Genomic DNA, 17,571 nt, shown 5'->3' with positions numbered 1-17,571 from the left:
TTTGGTTTCCCCATCAGCTATGGCAACACATTATGTTTAAAGATTATAGGTTTTTGTAAACACACACACACACACACACATCACCATGTTTGCAAGATGGAAAATAGATTTCTACTTCCTGAAACGCATAATACCGTTTTAGTATATGTCAATAAGAGGGTCAGCAATGCTTCCACAAATGGCCACAGAGGAATGACACCAGGAGTGTCAAACCCACGGTGTCAAGTTGTTGTCACATGACATATTCCAACTTTTTCCCCCTTCGCTAACCCGGGGGTTGGTATGGCCAGCACATAATGCATCCAGCCTGTGGGCTGTGAGTTTGACATCCCTGCCATAGACCAAGCTGGCTCAGGAATTCTGGGAGTTGAAGTCCACAGGTCATAAAGTTGCCATAGTTGACCTAACTGAAGAAATCACTTCAAAAACGTCTTACCAAAAAATCTGCAGGTAGTCACCAGTATTCAAAAACTGACTCAAAGGCACACACAAATAAAGAAAAGCAACAAAACCCAGCTAAATCCAAGAGAAAGACCTTTAACAATTGAATATATATTAGCTAAAATCATGTGAAAGTCCCACATTTCCAATAGCAACGGGTTAAATTCTTATGCATTTCCTTTTATTCTTTTTTTTTTTCCCAGATAAGGATGGCTGCATTGCTAACATATTCTCTTCTTCTGAACTGTTTCTCATTGATTCCAGGGGATCGATCAGGTTTCTTGATAAGCTTATCCTCTAAGGACAAGTTCATATTTTGAAGAGCATATACTTCTAAACCAAGGGAGCAAGGACAGAGAATCTCATTCCTTCCCAAGGGGGAAAAAAATGATTAAAACGGAGAAAATCGACTTCTTGAAAACAAATCCTCGGTTAAGAAAGTCAGGCACATCAAGTGCTTCAACATGGACTCAAGTGAGCTTGTACATTGTTCTCTTCTAAACAGTTCTATGAACTGTAGAAGAAGGCTACTATAGCATTTTGATTTTTAGAAGGATATAATTTCATACAACATAGAATCCCTGGGTTGGAAAGGACCTTGAGGGACTTCTAGCCCAACCCCTTAAAGCAGGGGGGTCAAACTCAATTTCATTCGCATCAGGGTTGTGTTTGACGTTGGAGGGCTGGGGGAGGGCTGTGACTAGAGTGGGCGTGGTCAGCATGATGTCACTCATGTCAGGGGCGCCTATGGCGGCCCAAGTGCTCTGCCAGCGAAAACGGGCTCCCAATCTCCATTTTCAGCTGGGACAGCCGCCTGCAACCCCTCTCTGTAAGTGCTCTGCCCTCCCGAGCTCTGTTTTGGCTGGCAGAGGGTTGCAGGAGGCCATCCCAGCCGAAAATGGAGATTGGGAGTCTATTTTTGCTGGCAGAGCCATTGCCGGCTGGTCCTTCGCTGTTTCCAGGACAGCCTGCGGGCCAGATCTAAGTACCCCGCGCGTGGGCCAGGCCGGCCCGTGGGCCTTGAGTTTGACACCCCTGCCTTATAGAGACCTTATACCATGCCTGAATGATCTTGCAATAATGAATGTCATGTATGAAAAGGAGAAAATGGTGTGAACTGGGAATTTCTCTCCTCTGCCTTAAATACCAGTCAATACCATTAGATTCATTTGGAAACGTTCCATAAATTATTCATGAAAATTAAAGCTACTTTTAATATAAATTAATTCCTCCATGGGAAGGTGGGTCAAAATTAGGCAAACAGAATATTATAAAAAGCAGAAGGGAGGCAGCCGGTTTGCTGCTATTCAGTTTTACTGTTTCTGAGTTACAGGCATTAATGTTCCCCATTGATTGTGCAGATGTATCTGACCCACATAACAGTCTTAGATTTAACATCGCTTTTGATAATTTTATTCTAAAATAAGAGTACAAGGAAGAATAACCCTTTTGCCCTTGCATAGTAACAGCTACCATATGCAAACGCTGTACTCTAAAATTGAATTTTAATAATTGATAACCCAGAAACCATGTACTTAACAATAGCTATGGACCAAATAGGAGATGGCAAAACTTTTTACTGTAACGTTCGCACGAAGGCGAGAATTATATAACCATCCTTGAATGGAATTCCACCAACAGTTACCCAAAACTAATAGTTTTTTTCAGCTCTTATTCACATATTTTACCCATGGGATGAATGATAATAAACCAAGACATGATTCTTGCAATACCAAAGTATCGCAAAAATTCTATTTATCGTGTTAAGCTAATAAATCAATTCCATTAAGGCAGGGGTCTTCAAGCTTGACAGCTTTAAGACTTGTGGACTTCAACTCCCAGAATTCCTCCTCCAGTCATGTTAGCTCAGGAATTCTGGGAGTTGAAGTCCACAAGTCTTAAACTTGCCAAGTTTGAAGACCCTTGCATTAAGAGATAGCTATTTGCCTGATTCATTCACAAATGTAAGGCAGGTTAACAAATCAGAATTAATGGTAAACTCGCATAAGAAAACACAATAGAAACTAGAAATCTGGCCTTAGATCGGTATGGTCCTAATTTGAACTGGCACATGTTGCCTTGGCAACCAAACCAAGCATTGTTAATGCTTTTGTATGAAAACAAGACACCCCCTATACACACCCCTACACAAACACACGAAAGAAGTAACTGTGGCCAGGTTGCTAAGCGCTTGAAGGATGAAGGGGGGGCACGGGGGGAGGCAACCATTGGGTCATAAGTGCTCTTTTTCGGGTCAATTGTTACTTCAAACTGACACTAGGTGGATGGTCATAAGTCAAGGACTATTTATTCAGATGTCTCTGATAATTTCATATAGAATTTAACTATTTTTTTCCAATCAAGGAAAAAAAATACTGCAGCTATTATCTTTAAATTATTCTAACATGTCACCAGTTTTTTGTTGTTGTTTTTTGAACAAAGCATCTCTACAGTCATTTTACACCCAGCAAAAAAGGCAAAAGCCGATACTTTTCAATTACCAAGTCTGGATCAATTTTAAATCACCGACCAAGAAAAATGCTGTGCATATAAATAAATGAAAAGCGCAGCGCGAGACCATTTGAATTTTATTTGCCGAATGGAGCCCTATTCACAGAGCAATTTTTTTCTGTAAGGTGCACGATTGATACTCTGAGTAAATAGGCATGCCAAAACCACAACGGAGAATAAAAGGAAGCCAACAGTGAACCATTCCTTTGCCAAGCTACGAAACTTACTGCAAGAAACCAAATCTGTCGGTAACTTTGTAAAGCAGGTAGTCAGCATCTTCCCAAGGCTCGATCTGGGCTCCTTCACGTCCCTATAGAAAGCAGAGAAGACAGATAGTTAATTCATTTTATTAACTTTGCTACTTATAGTTCCACATAACAACAGCTGCTGGCAGGCTCTCAATCTCAGAATACCTTATTTTTACCCACAAAAGCTTAAGGAACCATGGGTTGGAGTATCTTTCCCACAGCTACCTATATCTATACATATTCAAATTCAAATTTATATTCAAAGCTAATACAATCCTGGGTTGTATGAGGCATAGAATCAAGATCACATGAAATACTACTATCGCTTTATAAAACCCTAGTGAGACCATGCCTGGAATACTGCAACCAATTTTGGTCATCATACTAATAAAAAGCGATGAGACTTTGGAAAAAGTTCAGAGAAAAAGCAAGTAAGACGATCAAAGGCCTGGAGACTAAAACATACAAAGAATGGCTGCAGGATTTGGGTTTGGCTAATCTAAAGAAAAGAAGAGTTAGGTGTGACATAAGAGCAGCATTCCAGTATTTGAGGGGCTGCCAGAAAGAAGAGGGAGTCAAATTATTTCCAAAGCACCAGAGGGAAGGACAAGAAACAATGGTTGGAAACTAATCAAACCTGGAATTAAGGAGAAACTTATTAACAGTGAGGACAATTGACTAGTGGAATAGCTTGCCAGAAATCGTGGGCACTGCATCATTGGCGGTCTTTAAGAAGACACTGGACAATCACTTATCCGAGATGGTATAGGATTTCCTGCTTGAACATGGGGCTGGACTGGAAGACCTCCAAGGTTCCTTCCAGCTCATTCTATTCTAAGTCATCTATAGGTGTACACAGGTATTCTCTCAACAGAGGTATATGATGAGGTTGCCTCCAAACAAGCGGAGAATATATCTGCATTATAATTTTCTTAATCAACGCTGGTGCCAACTGCTCCTCCCATTTCTCCAGTAGTAATTATCCATCTCATGTTCAGCTACAAAAGAAATATTAGCAAATAACTACGGTTCATGGTCACTTGATTAGAATTCAGATGCTTGGCAAATGACTCATAGTTACGACGGTTGAAGTGTCCCTGGATCACGAGATCTACCTGTTGTACCTTTCTGACCAGCAAAGTCAAGGGGGAAGCCAGATTCACTTAACAACAGTGTTGCTATCAACTGCAGTGGTTCACTTAACAACTGTGGTAAGAAAGGTTGTAGAATGGGGCAAAATTCACTAAACCAGCGGTCGCCAACCAGTGGGCCGCGAGAAAATTTTGGTGGGCCGCAGAGAAATCTCACCCCCAGAGCACCCCCACAAAACAATTAATCCAGGCTGTGCAGAAACACAAGGCTGCGCCACCCACATGGCCCGCGGGAACCCTCCCCGCCCACTCACTCCTTACCCGGTGAACTTGCCTGCTAAATTGCTATTTTTCCTTTTTCCGACCACCATCTGTTCTGCTGTGCCAGGAGATTTAGATTAGCTAGGGAGCAGGAAATGGTTGGATTTCTTGCTTTCTAGCTAGTCTTTAGATCTTCGGCTCAGCACAGCCGAACCTCCCTTAGGACTGAAGGTTTGCTTGCAAGCAAATTCAGTGGAGACTCACAGCAAGCAAATTTTATGTGACAGACTGAGCTAGCCAATGGCAGATAGATCTCTGAATGAATCTGTGATTCTGTGAGTAACTCAATCTGCCTGCTTTGCCTGATTTTGAGTAAAAGTTGCTCTTTTTTTATAAAAAATTCAATATTTATATAAATATTTATAATATTTACATACAGGCCATGCCCAGCCAGTCACGTGACCATCAAGCCACACCCACAAATTAGGCCATGTTCACAGAACCGGTTAGTGGTCCCTGGGATATAAATTGATGAGTTTGGTGGTCCCTGAGGTCCAAAAGATTGGCGACCCCTGCACTAAACAACTTTCTTGTTTAGCATCAGAAATTCTGGGCTCAGTTGTGGTCTCAAGTCGAGGAACTAACTGTATTATGACTTGTAAGGCCATTTGCCTGACTAGAAAGAAAATGCCGTTCTGGAGACATTATTTGTTTGAACCTTCATGGGATTTGTTATTGTCTCCTTAAGAGAACATGTTTATTACAACTAAAATCGTAGATCTTTTTCCTTTTCTTCCTCCGAGACCTCCTATCTTTTGCAATATAGAAATTATTACAAAATAGTTGTTGTTGTTAGTTGCGAAGTCGTGTCCGACCCATCGCGACCCCATGGACAATATTCCTCCAGGCCTTCCTGTCCTCTACCATCCTCTGGAGTCCATTTCAGCTCACGCCGACTGCTTCAGTGACTCCATCCAGCCACCTCATTCTCTGCCGTCCCCTTCTTCTTCTATTGCCCTCAATCTTTCCCAGCAGTAGGCTCTTCTCCAGGGAGCCCTTCCTTCTCATGAGGTGGCCAAAGTATTTGAGTTTCATCTTCAGGATCTGGCCTTCTAAAGAAGCAGTCAGGGTTGATCTCCTCTAGGACTGACCAGTTTGATCGCCTTGAAGTCCAAGGGACTTGCAGGAGTCCTCTCCAGCACTATAGTTCAAAGGCCTCAAATCTTTGGCTCTCAGCCTTCCTTATTACAAAATAAGGTAGGCTCTATTTCCTACCTGGAATCGGGGTGAATCTTTTTATGCTATCCTGCTCTTCCCTTTACAACATGTTGGTACAACAGCTAATTAAGAAAACAGTGATTGGCTACGAGTGAGATAATGGAGAAGGTGTTGGTGTGTATTTGTTTGTTCATCCTCTGATCATCTGAGCCGCTCCTTACTCAGTTCAAGAGAGCAGAAGAGCCCATGACACAATTATTTAAGAATTACACAAACTTACTCGGTCATACTTGGCAACTATCTCAGCACGTTCTTGAGCAAGTTTGACAGCAGCATCCTGTTCAACATCAGAACCTGGGGGAAAAAAAAGAGAGAAAATGGATACAGTTGGGCAGGTCCTATCTATCTGTTTTTGACGATCAGCATTTAAAGAACTATATAAAAGAAATGTTTCTTCTTTATCAACATAATACTGGTGGTTTCAAAAAGGGTGTCTTTTTAAGCATTGGACGTTTAAACTGACAACTTTTTATCTGCCACCTTTTGCAATATTTTTGCATACCTATTTTGGTAGTTTTGGCAACCTATAACACAAAGCGTTTTTTTTCAAAATACTGTATTAGTAAAACTGATTCGAGTTAGCGCTTCAGAAAATTAAAATCTGTGGCAAAATGCATCTTATTTAAAGAATATAAGCAGTAAAGCAGAAAGTTTGAATAACACTTCCAATGAAATATAAAGATAATATATCATCAATAGCAACAGATGCTTGGCTTATTCTTAAGCCTTCATTTATATAGGATAATATCTGGATTTCGATCTACTGTTAACAATGCATGATTTATAACAAAATTCCTTAATTCTAATTTCTGAGTTTGAATTTCTATGTACAAAAAAACTATCTGGAAGATATATTTTTTTGTAATCAATTTAAAGAGAAATAGTCCGCATGTTATTATTAATCATATTGGTTGCGTTTATATAATATGCTTAGTAGTTCAATAAAATGAACACGCAACTGCATTTGTACAATGTACTAACCATGGTTTGTTTCATTGCATTTTTAATTTGTGAGATACAGAATCGGGACACAATACATTCACAGACACAGGGGACTAATTAGCTTATTTGTGAATCCAAACTATTTGACTACCTCATACCTCAGTATCCCATGCAGTCTCAGAAAACGGGCTAATTCGATAATCAAGTTTCTTGTTTGACTCAAGCTAAAGAAGAACTCAAGAAACCAGAATGTCTTTCTTTTGTATCCACCCCATTCACAAGTTGTCCAGACTCTCATTTGTAACCTTAGAGTTTAAGAAAACCTACCTTCTTGATGGCATTGAACTACCACTAATTAATTCCCACCTAGATGGAGGGCTCCGATTTAGGAGAGGCTAGTGTCATTCACCAAATATGCCATTAAACTAGCAACAACACGTAACTATGCAATATGGAATAAAGAAAAGATTCTACTAAAGGACAGAATTTGAAGTGACTCTGGTTAGACATACAGCTACATGGCCATACTGCTGGAATCTCTGGACCCCAGATAAATTCACACTGAGACCCTCCACGAGATGGCTACCAATGGCGGGAAGGAACACCAGTCAATACTCATCTTCTTCCCAATATTTTAACACATAACAGACAATCAGAGTTGGAAGGGACCTTGTGGTTCATCTAGTCCAACTCCCCACCCAAGCAGGAGATCTTACACCATTTCTAACTATTTTGTGGTACCATAGTTAGATTTGTTTAATTAAGAAACATTTTTTTTGCAAAATAGGTACTCCCTGACTTATAACTGCTCATTTAGTGATTGATCGAAGTTACAACGGCACTGCATAAAGTGACTTATGATCATTTTTCAGACTTACAACCGTTGCAGCATCCCCACAGTCACAAGATTTACATTTGGATGCTTGGCAACTGACTCACATTTGTGACGGTCGCAGTGTCCCGGAGTCACGTGATCACCTTTTTGCAACCTTCTGACAAGCGAAGACATTGGGGAAACCAGATTCACTTAACAACCGGGTCATTAATTTAACAACTGCAGTGATTCACTTGATAAATATTTGCAAGAAAAGTTGTAAAATGGGGCAAACTCACTTCACTTCACGTTTCACTTAGTAACATAAATGTTGGGCTCAACTGTGGTCGTAAATTGAGGAATACCTGTATCTGTTAGCGGTAAAAGGGAACCAGGCCACCAAAGACACCCTCAAAGCTAACAACAGCCAGAGCATAGATCGATTCATCGCTGGAGTTTTTAAGAAGAGACTGGACAGTCACTGGTCTGAAATGGTATAGGGTGTCCTACTTGAGGAAGGGGTTGGACTAGAAGACCTCCAAGGTCCCTTCCAGCTCTATTCCAATTAAATTATTTAACTTCAAAGAAGCAGTGCAAGATGGGAAGATGGGAAGAGACCTGGCTCACAGAATCAACAAGGGAAGAAAGACACGACTGACTGGATCGCATAATCATCAAGCAATAATCCAGACATAATAAACCTGCTAAATGTTCTAGTGATGTAGATCACTTTCCCACTGAGATGCAAAAAGTGTTTTGTGGCTAAGGTGCAAAGATTCCTCGGCAGACAAACTAGGGAAGCAAAGATTCCCGACAAGGCAGAAAGTTTGAAAAGCTCCCCCTTTCACTAGCCCTATTATTTCTGCCAAGGAATGAGTAGGTCTCCTGGCTTTTCAGCAGCTCTATTTTTACATTCCTCCTGGTTGCAAATTGGCCATGCTTGAGGTAGATAACAAAGCACAGCTATTATCCATGCTGGAAGCGGCTGCCTTCCAATGCTGAAAAAACCAAATCAGATCAGATTCAGAAAAGCGTGAAGATCAGAACATTTTCAGACAGCTCAAGGTGCTCTTGTTTTCTCCCTGGATCATTGGGGTCACCTAATGATCACAGGCTGCTGCTGAGCGAGAAGACATTCAGTCATCCAAAAAGAAAAAAGGAAAAAAAAGCAGTACATATAAACACAAGTGACAGAAATAATGGTCTGACTCACCAACAGAGTCAACAGGGAAGTGAAATGAAGGAGACAGGGAGACATCAGACCCAGTGAATATTAATCAGAAGATAAAGGAAATCTCGTTTCTCCAATTCCCCTGCCTTCTTGAGCAAAAGAAGTAAACTGCAGAGTCTGGCAAATTAGAGGTCTCAGGGCCAAGCTTGAATCCCTGAAGCTTTTCAATTAGCCAACGTAGGAATGAAGAGTCTTTATGCAAATGGGATTTTTGCAGATTGCTATAGGCTGGAATTTGAATTTTGGTGCAGCACAATTTAGGAAGTTGATGAGTAGCTTCATGTTTCTATCCCACACTCTCTGCAGGATGCTCTAATGAGCCCTTGACAGAAAAGGCTATCAATCCTTTTGTTAATTATTTCACTGTAATAAATCAAGCACATTCTCAGTTTCAAGGCACTGGCCAGCCCACCTTCCTCAACATGCTAGTAGTGTCTAGATCTGTTGGAACGATCACTTTCAAAATTCCCAAATGAACTAGCCAAATGTGATTCTGAATCCCAATGCTTAAGACTATATTAGATTTGGTTTAGATTTGGTTTAGGCTCATCCCTAGTTTCTAAGAATATATTACACAATAGCCAGAAATCTTATGTAATAACCATATGTGCAGGTCATTTTTCAATCTGCAAAATGTTATCGATCACATGTTCCTGAGAAAAAGCATGAGACAGGTGCTATTCCTGATAGCTACTGTGTAAGTACTACACTATGTAATAATCTGACATAAAATCCTACATACTCATATAATACTAACATTGAATACTAACATTGAATGTTAACATTGAATCTTTTTTGGTGTAGAGAACAAAGATGAAGGTTCAATAGTTCACTATTATACTACACCTCTCACAGCAAACTAAAAAAAACAGGAACAATATAAATACAACACATAGAACCCAACATATCAGAGGTGGAATTCAATTTTTTTTACTACTGGTTCTGTGGGTGTGGCTTGGTGGGCGTGGCAGGGGAAGGATACTGTACAATCTCCAGTCAGAGGTGGTATTTGCCAGTTCTCTGAACTACTCAAAATTTCTGCTACCGGTTCTCCAGAACTGGTCAGAACCTGCTGAATACCACCTCTGCAACACATGCTCTGGATAGAAAGAAATTTCCCTGACGATGGGCTCCATCCAGCACAAGCCCAAAGCTTGGAAGAACGAACTTTTGGTCCCGTTGACCAACTCAGATTGGATCCTGTAAAAATAAAACAGGAAAAATCCACCAGATCATAAGCTGGGCTCATTGTATTCAAAAACTTGTTTCGTGCAGGCTTCACAAAAACAAGCTATATAAGATTGTGTTAGCTCTCTTGGAAATACCCAAACATTCCCGTTCTGACTTTTTCAACCCTCAGCTGCAATCTGCACTGAACGATAGTAAACTATAAATTATGTGGTCACTGATAAACAGAGCGGGAAAGCAGCTGCATCTATTTCTAAGCCAATTTGTTTGAATATGGCAGCTATTTAGAGGCCATAACAATCACACGTCTGACTCCTTGAGCAATGACTGTGTGCTTAGATTTATGGTGGCATCACTCTGTTCTGTTTGTTCAACAACATTCTTACCATAATCTCATGTACTAACATTCTTAGGTCATAAAGCCAACACTCTAATCAGGAAATTGGTAGTAAATTGTCTCATTCCACTTCGCTTTGTTATTTAAGCCCTACCATTGTTATAAAGGAAGGATAAGTGAATTAACCTTATTAACAAAATGAGCACGTTTACCCATCTTGCCAAAATTGAGCAGATTAAGGGTAGCCCCCATTCCTTTCTCCCCATAACGGCTTCCAGCACTGTTCTTGGCTACTTCTGAAGAGATGTTATAGAGAGAAGTGGCCAGTCCAGCTTTTATCCCAACCACTAAGAATCTTCCACAGGGCTCTATGACATAATACAGGTTCCTTTTGAGAGAGAAGAGAAACCTGGCAATAATGACAGCTAGTTAGGCACTCACGTCTACCATGTTTCCCTGAATAATAAGACTGTTCTCTTTTTGGGCCCCAAAATAAGCACCAGGTCTTATTTTCAGGGGATGTTTGACCCACTTACCTTACACAGCCATGCCTCCACACTCTAACACCTGTCGTGCCACTCCCTGACTTCTGCAGCCACTCATGGGCGGATCCTAGGTGGCTCATCACATTGATGCAGCCACTTGTGGCAGGGCGTTGCATGGTGTGTTGTGCCATTGCGCTCACGAGCAGTGGCACCAGCGCAAGGAGCCTCACCGCATCCTGCCGCAGGCAGTTGCAGAAGGATTTGGGCAGCGGCACAACAGGTGTCGGGGCGTGGGAAGCCTGGGTGCAGTGGTTCTAGCTTTATTTTTACACTGGCGACTCACCCCACCTCGTACAACCATAGGTTGGGCAGGGCTTAACTCGGGCATATTTTGGGGGATAGGGCTTATATTAGGCACAGGCGTGAAAATAAGGCTAGGGCTTGTTTTCAGGGTAGGTCGTATTTTGGGGGGGGAACACAGTATTTACACCAAGTCCTAGGCATATGGGAACAGGATTCCTTATGGATGCAAGATCTGTCTGCAAAGGATACAGAAAAAAACAGTGGACTAGCCCCAGAAGAGGCACCAAAAATACAAAACTCAACAATGAGACAAAGAGACAGAAACTAATGTATTTGAATTAACCGTTGGCATCTTCCAATAGCTCACCATTAACCTCTAAGGGTCACAAACTACATGCATAAAATTACAATGCTTTCACTCCATTGAGAAAAGTGAAGCTACTGACACATGTAACTGTTAAATCTACCCATGTATGTGGTACCTTTAAGTGTGGGAAGAACCTCTTCTAATGATATGAGAAAGCAGTGAAGTACTGTAATTACTGGCATGCAACATTTTCTTCTGGAATGCTGCTGAATTTGCTGCCTTCCTCAATCTCCGGAGTGGATCCATTTTAATTCCATGTAGCATTACCAAAATTCCTTGTTTCCTCATTTAACCATTAAACAATTTAGTGGCATAAACTCCTGACCACCAGCACACCCCATTAAGATCTTTGTTATTTGCAATGCCGTTTTCAAAGCCTTCCTACCAGGGGACTAAAATTCCTTAGGATGACAAAGGAACATAACACAGGGCTTGGATGAAACTAGGCAGATCTGAATCTGGTCAGAGGTTGGATGGGAGATTAAGGGACATCCCATGGATAGATACTACCTATGCTTTTCAGTAAAAGAAATGGGCAGATCTCAAGTTTTGGATATCTCCTGTAATTTTCTCCAGCCCCACACCCCAAAACAATACCAATACAAAACAGTACCTGGCAGGTTAAGCCAGATGCTACACCATGGCTCAGAGGGTGGAGCAAATGACTTACTGAAGCTAATTATTATCCACAAATTACCTGAGTTTCTGTAATACTTGGGTTTTAGCATTAGATTTCACAATTAGCTAGCACATCTACAAGAAGGCTTGATTGATGGCAGTGAAGTGAGCACTTCATATGGTTGAGAAACAAGCAATATGGACACCAAAGCTAAAAGAGTCATGCCCCCCCACCCATCATAGTCTGGCTTATGATAAACCACGTAGTTATCTAGCAGCTGATTCCATAATTCTTCCATTTAGCATCATCCACAAGAAAATAAGGATTACAATTTTTTTTAAAAAGTATTATGGTAGAAGATTATTGGCGCAGTGCCTGTGATTTTTCCTCTCTAGCATTTTATACAGAAAGGTCAATGCATAAAATACTTTTAAGAGATATGGAACCAAATCCACTCCTCTTTTAAAAGTACATTTTGAGGTAAACTACATACAAAATACATATCTTACACTGAGAATCATTTCTAAGTAAAGTTATCTGCACAAGTCTTATTTTAAAGGAAAGCAGTTGAAAGAGATAGACCAGAAGCAAAGTGCCGTTTTATCAACGGCTTCCTTATGATACTAAGAATAAGTCAGTAAAGCATGCAGTTTAATTTTGGAATTGTATTTTACCATAGAAGTTCGCTTTCCTTGAGCGGCCCTGATTCCTATTTACAGTTTTAGTCCTCATTGAGCAAGAACCTCTATTTCCAGATCGCCCCGCAACAATCAATCATACAAAGTCCATTCTGTTCACGCGTGCAGAAAAATCCAAAGCAAAGGAGGTGACACCCGTCTTTCTTCTTTTGCTTGGAAATAAAAAAAACCAAAAACCCGAGACCTTCAAATCACTTGGAAGGTTTGAATATCAAATTTCTTCGAACACTCGGCTCAATGTAGCCACGCTTTGCTGTCTGTAGAGCTTTAAAACAATGGTGCCATTGGTGAGGCGTGAACGACACGCAAGTATTTCCCGTCCCAGCCTACACGTCCAGCATTCCACTCCAGAAGAAACAAGTCTTCAGTAAATGTCTTTTGCAACAGTTTGAGATGAACAACATCAAGGACAGCGATGAACACAGCACCAAGAACAGAATATCAAAATGATATTGTCCTGGGTTACAAAGTAGTTGGGTTGCAACTATTAAATATGCACATAAGACAGAATGTTCCCGGTCAAAAAAGAAAAAAGAAAGAAAGAAAAAGTAAAACAAAAACAAAAAACTTGTTCCATGCAGGCTTCCCAAACAAACAAGCTATAGCAGATTGCGTTGCCGTGTGCTAGCTCTCTTGGAAATACCCAAACATTCCAATTCAGCAAGTATTAAAATTCTTGTGGGCGGCAACTACAAGACTTGATGCTGTTTTAATGAACGTTGAGGGATGGTTTTTAAAAGAATTAAGCTAAAAAGCATACACGCCTATCAGAAAGCCTCTTTAGAAGTAGAATAGCTTTGGGACAGGTAGTCTTTGAATTGCAATCATTCATTTAGTGACTACTCAAAGTTGCAAAGGCACAGAAAAGTGACTTGTTTTCACGCTTTATGTCATGTGATCCAAATCTAACTGTTTGGCGACTGATTCATATTTGTGATGATTCGCAGTGGTATCTGCTTAGTTTCATACCACGCTAGTCTTCTTTAGAGGGATGGGGTGGCTCAGTGGCTAAGACGCTGTGCTTGTTGATCAGAAAGGTTGGCAGTTCAGCGGTTCGAATCCCTAGCGCCATATACTGGAGTGCGCTCCCATTACTTGTCCCAGCTGCTCCTGCCAACCTGGCAGTTGTACGTAAAAATGCAAGTAGAAAAATAGGGACCACTTTGGTGGGAAGGTAACAACCTTCAGCATTTAGTCATGCCGGCCACATGACCACGGAGACGTCTTCGGACAGCGCTAGCTCTTCAGCTTTGTAATGGAGATGAGCACCGCTCCCTAGAGCCAGATAAGACTAGCATGTATGTGCGAGGGGAACCTTTACCTTTACCTTTACCTAGTCTTCTTTAGAATTCTTTCAAGATCCATTAACTTATGGGTTCTCTGCCCGGTTGCTGGGTGGGCGTGGCCATGGTGGGCATGGCCTACTCGACCTCCTGCATCATGATGGGAGAGCCGTTTTTGCCCTCCCTGGGCTCTGGAGGATTTCTTTGAGCCTCCGGGAGGGCAAAAACAGCCTCCCCAGGATCCGGAAGCCCTCTGGAAGCCAGAGCCTCCAGGAGACCCATTTTTTGCCCTCCCCGAGCTTCCGCGTGGGCCCTGTACTTACCTGGGATCCAAAATGGGCCACATGGGGACTCCTGGGAGGGGAGGGGCCAGCCAATGGTGGGATTTGCCGGTTTGCCAAACTGGCCATAAAATTAGCTATCGGTTCAGTACAGGTTCACTGGTAGCAGCCCACCCCCTGCTTCTATTTACCCAGCTAGTGACTGATAAAAGTGGATAAAACAATTTCTTAAGCAATGTTATCTAACATTGGGATTTCTTCATTTCAGTTACTCCAGGGTAACTTTTGATCATTGCTTGGTGACACTCACCAATCATTCACAGATCAGATAATCCCACCATCCTTGCTTATTTGCTCATATTACTGCATGGTGTCAATCTGGTATAATCACAGCAGCTGAACACTTGTGAGCAAGCAGAAATTGGAAGAACCATGTAAATCAGGGGTGTCAAACTTAAGACCTGGCCTGCGGGACCTTCCTAGAAACAGCAAGGACCGGCCCGTGGTGCCTCTGCCAGGGAAAACTGGACTCCGTTGTAGCAGGCTGTCACGGAAGAGGGAAGGAAGGAAGGAAGGAAGGAAGGAAGGAAGGAAGGAAGGAAGGAAGGAAGGAAGGAAGGAAGGAAGGAAGGAAGGAAGGAGACAATGGTCCCCCAGCCCCACCCAGGCCACCAGAGGTGCCCCCCCGACATGAGTGATGTCAAACTGGCCACGCCTACCTCAGCCCACCCCACCCAAGGTCAAACACAACCCTGATGCCGCCCTCAATGAAATTGAGTTTGACACCCCTGATTCAAGTTGTTTTAAGGGCCTTGCCGGAAAAGTGGAACAGGGGCATAAAATAAAGACTTATGACAAGGCCCCTGCTGAATCCACAGCTTATGGCCTGAATATGAAAGCTGTATTGGGAAAATGCCCCTGGTTAAATGTAAACGAACCAGTAGTGCAGAAAATTTAGAGACAATCAGAGTGAAGGTAGGGAACTGGGAAAATGAAATTGTGACTGTCAACAAAAGAAAGGAAAGATCAGGATCTACCTGAAAGGAAGAAGCAACAGAATCAAATTTCACCTGATTTCCTGATCACTGATCCTGCGTATTAGATCGATGTGAGAGACGGAACCCCCCACAATAATTTAACAGTGCCACCAGAGCGATGTGCCACCGAAGTGCCCCACATGCATTGCCCTGAATGGCTTCTAAGGTTCCATGAACAAGGAGCACATACAAAGCTGAGTAAAAACTAAAGTCTGGCAGCAGCTGCAAACTTTCTCTTTCCAGGAATAAGTTCAACTACATTCCACATTTTGGTGGAACAAGCAGAGAACGAAATATAAAACAAATCACACTGTTTCCCCCCCCACACACACACACCTCCAGAAGACAAAACCAACATGTAAACTTTGGAAAAGGCAGAGTTTATGTATTTATTTGCCACTTAGGTACAGTATTTATTTAGCATATCATACAAAACACAACAGGCTATAAAAGTCCTTTAGGTTTTTTTTTTAATAATTCCTGGAGTGTCTTGAGTTTCATCTAAATACGCAAAAGTCTGATATTTCAAATGCCCTAAAATGTAGGGATCTATCCTCAAACACAAATAAGAAGTGGGCACTTTTGACATTGCTTCTACAGCAGGGGTCTCCAACCTTGGCAACTTTATGACTTGTGGAGTTCATCTCCCAGAATTCTGGGAGTTGAAGTCCACAAGTCTTAAAGTTGCCAAGGTTGGAGACCCCTGTTCTACAGTATATACAAGTTGTCCTTGACTTACGACTGCAATGGAGCCCAAAATTTCTGCTGCAGAGCAAGATAGTTATTAAAGTAAATTTTTCCCCGTTTTACAACTTTTTTTTTCCACCGTTGCGAAGTGAATCATTGGAGGATTAAGTTAGTGACACGGTTGTTAAATGAATCTGGCTTCCCCAATCACTTTGCTTGAAAGAAGGTCACAAAAGGTGATCACTGACCCCCAGGACAATGCAACCATCCTAAATACCTGCCAGTTGCCAAGCGTTCGAATTCTGATCATGTGGCCACAGGGATGCTGCAATGGTCATAAGTGTGGAAAAACAGTCATTAATCACTTTTTTTTTTGGGTGCCGTTGTAATTTTGAATGGTCACTAAACAAATGGTTGTAAATTGAGGACTACCTGTATAGACCATCGCTTGATATCACTAGTTCTATGCTACTTCTGGATGCAGTTTGCATGACAGAATACAGCGTGTATCCTGTCTCTGGACAGAGTTCTCCAACTAAAATGCCCATTTATTTATTATTAAATGTGAATACGGCCTAATTCCCACGGACTGCATAGTTCGTAAACTGCACTACTCCAGCCACTTGTGGAATGAATCGGTGGCCACATGGGCAGCATTAGAATTTTTACAGTGGAACATGTTACATGGAAGTGCCTGTAATGCATTCCCTAATCCCTGGGAAAGAACGGGCTGTTTTTGAAAGAATGAAAGAAAAAGCTCTGCCTTTGTAAACTCAGAATTAAACAGGTCTTAAAGGTAACAGTATAGAGACGTGGTGGCTCAGTGGCTAAGATGCTGAGCTTGTCGATTAGAAAGGTCGGCAGTTTGGCAGTTCGAATCCCTAGGGCCGCGTAACGGAGTGAGCTCCCCTTACTTGTCCCAGCTTCTGCCAACCTGGCAGTTCGAAAGCATGTAAAAATGCAAGTAGAAAAATAGTAGAAAAATAATTTCCCCCCTTTGGTGGGAAAGTAACAGTGTTCTGTGCGTCTTCGGCGATTAGTCATGCCGGCCACATGACCACGGAAACGTCTTCGGACAGCGCTGGCTCTTCAGCTTTGTAACAGAGATGACCACCGACCCCTAGATCCAGAAACGACTAGCACGTATGTGCCAGGGGAACCTTTACCTTTACCTTAAAAGTAACTATATTTAGGTTTTGAGATTCAGGTTAACATTAAGCTACCTCTTCCAGCTAGTTTCCTGATAGTTTTTCATCAAATACTAACAAAGCCCAACCATGCTTAGCTTTTCAAACTCACTAGGTTCTCTCAGTTGCCAGGCCATTCTATAATGCTGAGAAATGATTAATGAAAGGCAGAAATCATTATGCAATCCACTTATATGCTCCAATATAAGCTTATTACTGACAGCTTATTAGTACATATTCGTCGTTATGTACACAAACACTTGTTTATTTCGTGCTTCTGTC

General features: G+C 41.7%; 1 protein-coding gene across 8 annotated transcripts in view; it reads right to left on the bottom strand.

The window, feature by feature from the left end:
• Positions 1-17,571, bottom strand: part of USP6NL (USP6 N-terminal like) — a 116,414-nt gene that overhangs the window by 51,104 nt on the left and 47,739 nt on the right. For 7 of the 8 annotated variants that reach the window (XM_026678263.2, XM_087968831.1, XM_026678262.2 and 4 more), the window contains 2 exons: positions 6,051-6,124; positions 3,180-3,262 (listed from right to left, as the gene is read on the bottom strand). In XM_026678263.2, the coding sequence (XP_026534048.2) occupies positions 3,180-3,262; positions 6,051-6,124 (157 nt within the window). Of the gene's footprint in view, positions 1-3,179; positions 3,263-6,050; positions 6,125-12,790; positions 13,400-17,571 lie in introns of those variants that run through there. The other variant, XM_026678260.2, reaches the window with a different exon arrangement.

This window comes from Notechis scutatus, chromosome 6 (genome assembly GCF_049901735.1).
Source record: "Notechis scutatus isolate UNSWTSFEM ecotype Mainland chromosome 6, rNotScu1.2, whole genome shotgun sequence".
NCBI lineage: Eukaryota > Metazoa > Chordata > Lepidosauria > Squamata > Elapidae > Notechis > Notechis scutatus.
Note: the sequence above shows the minus strand (reverse complement) of the source record. Positions and strands in the feature narration are given on the sequence as shown.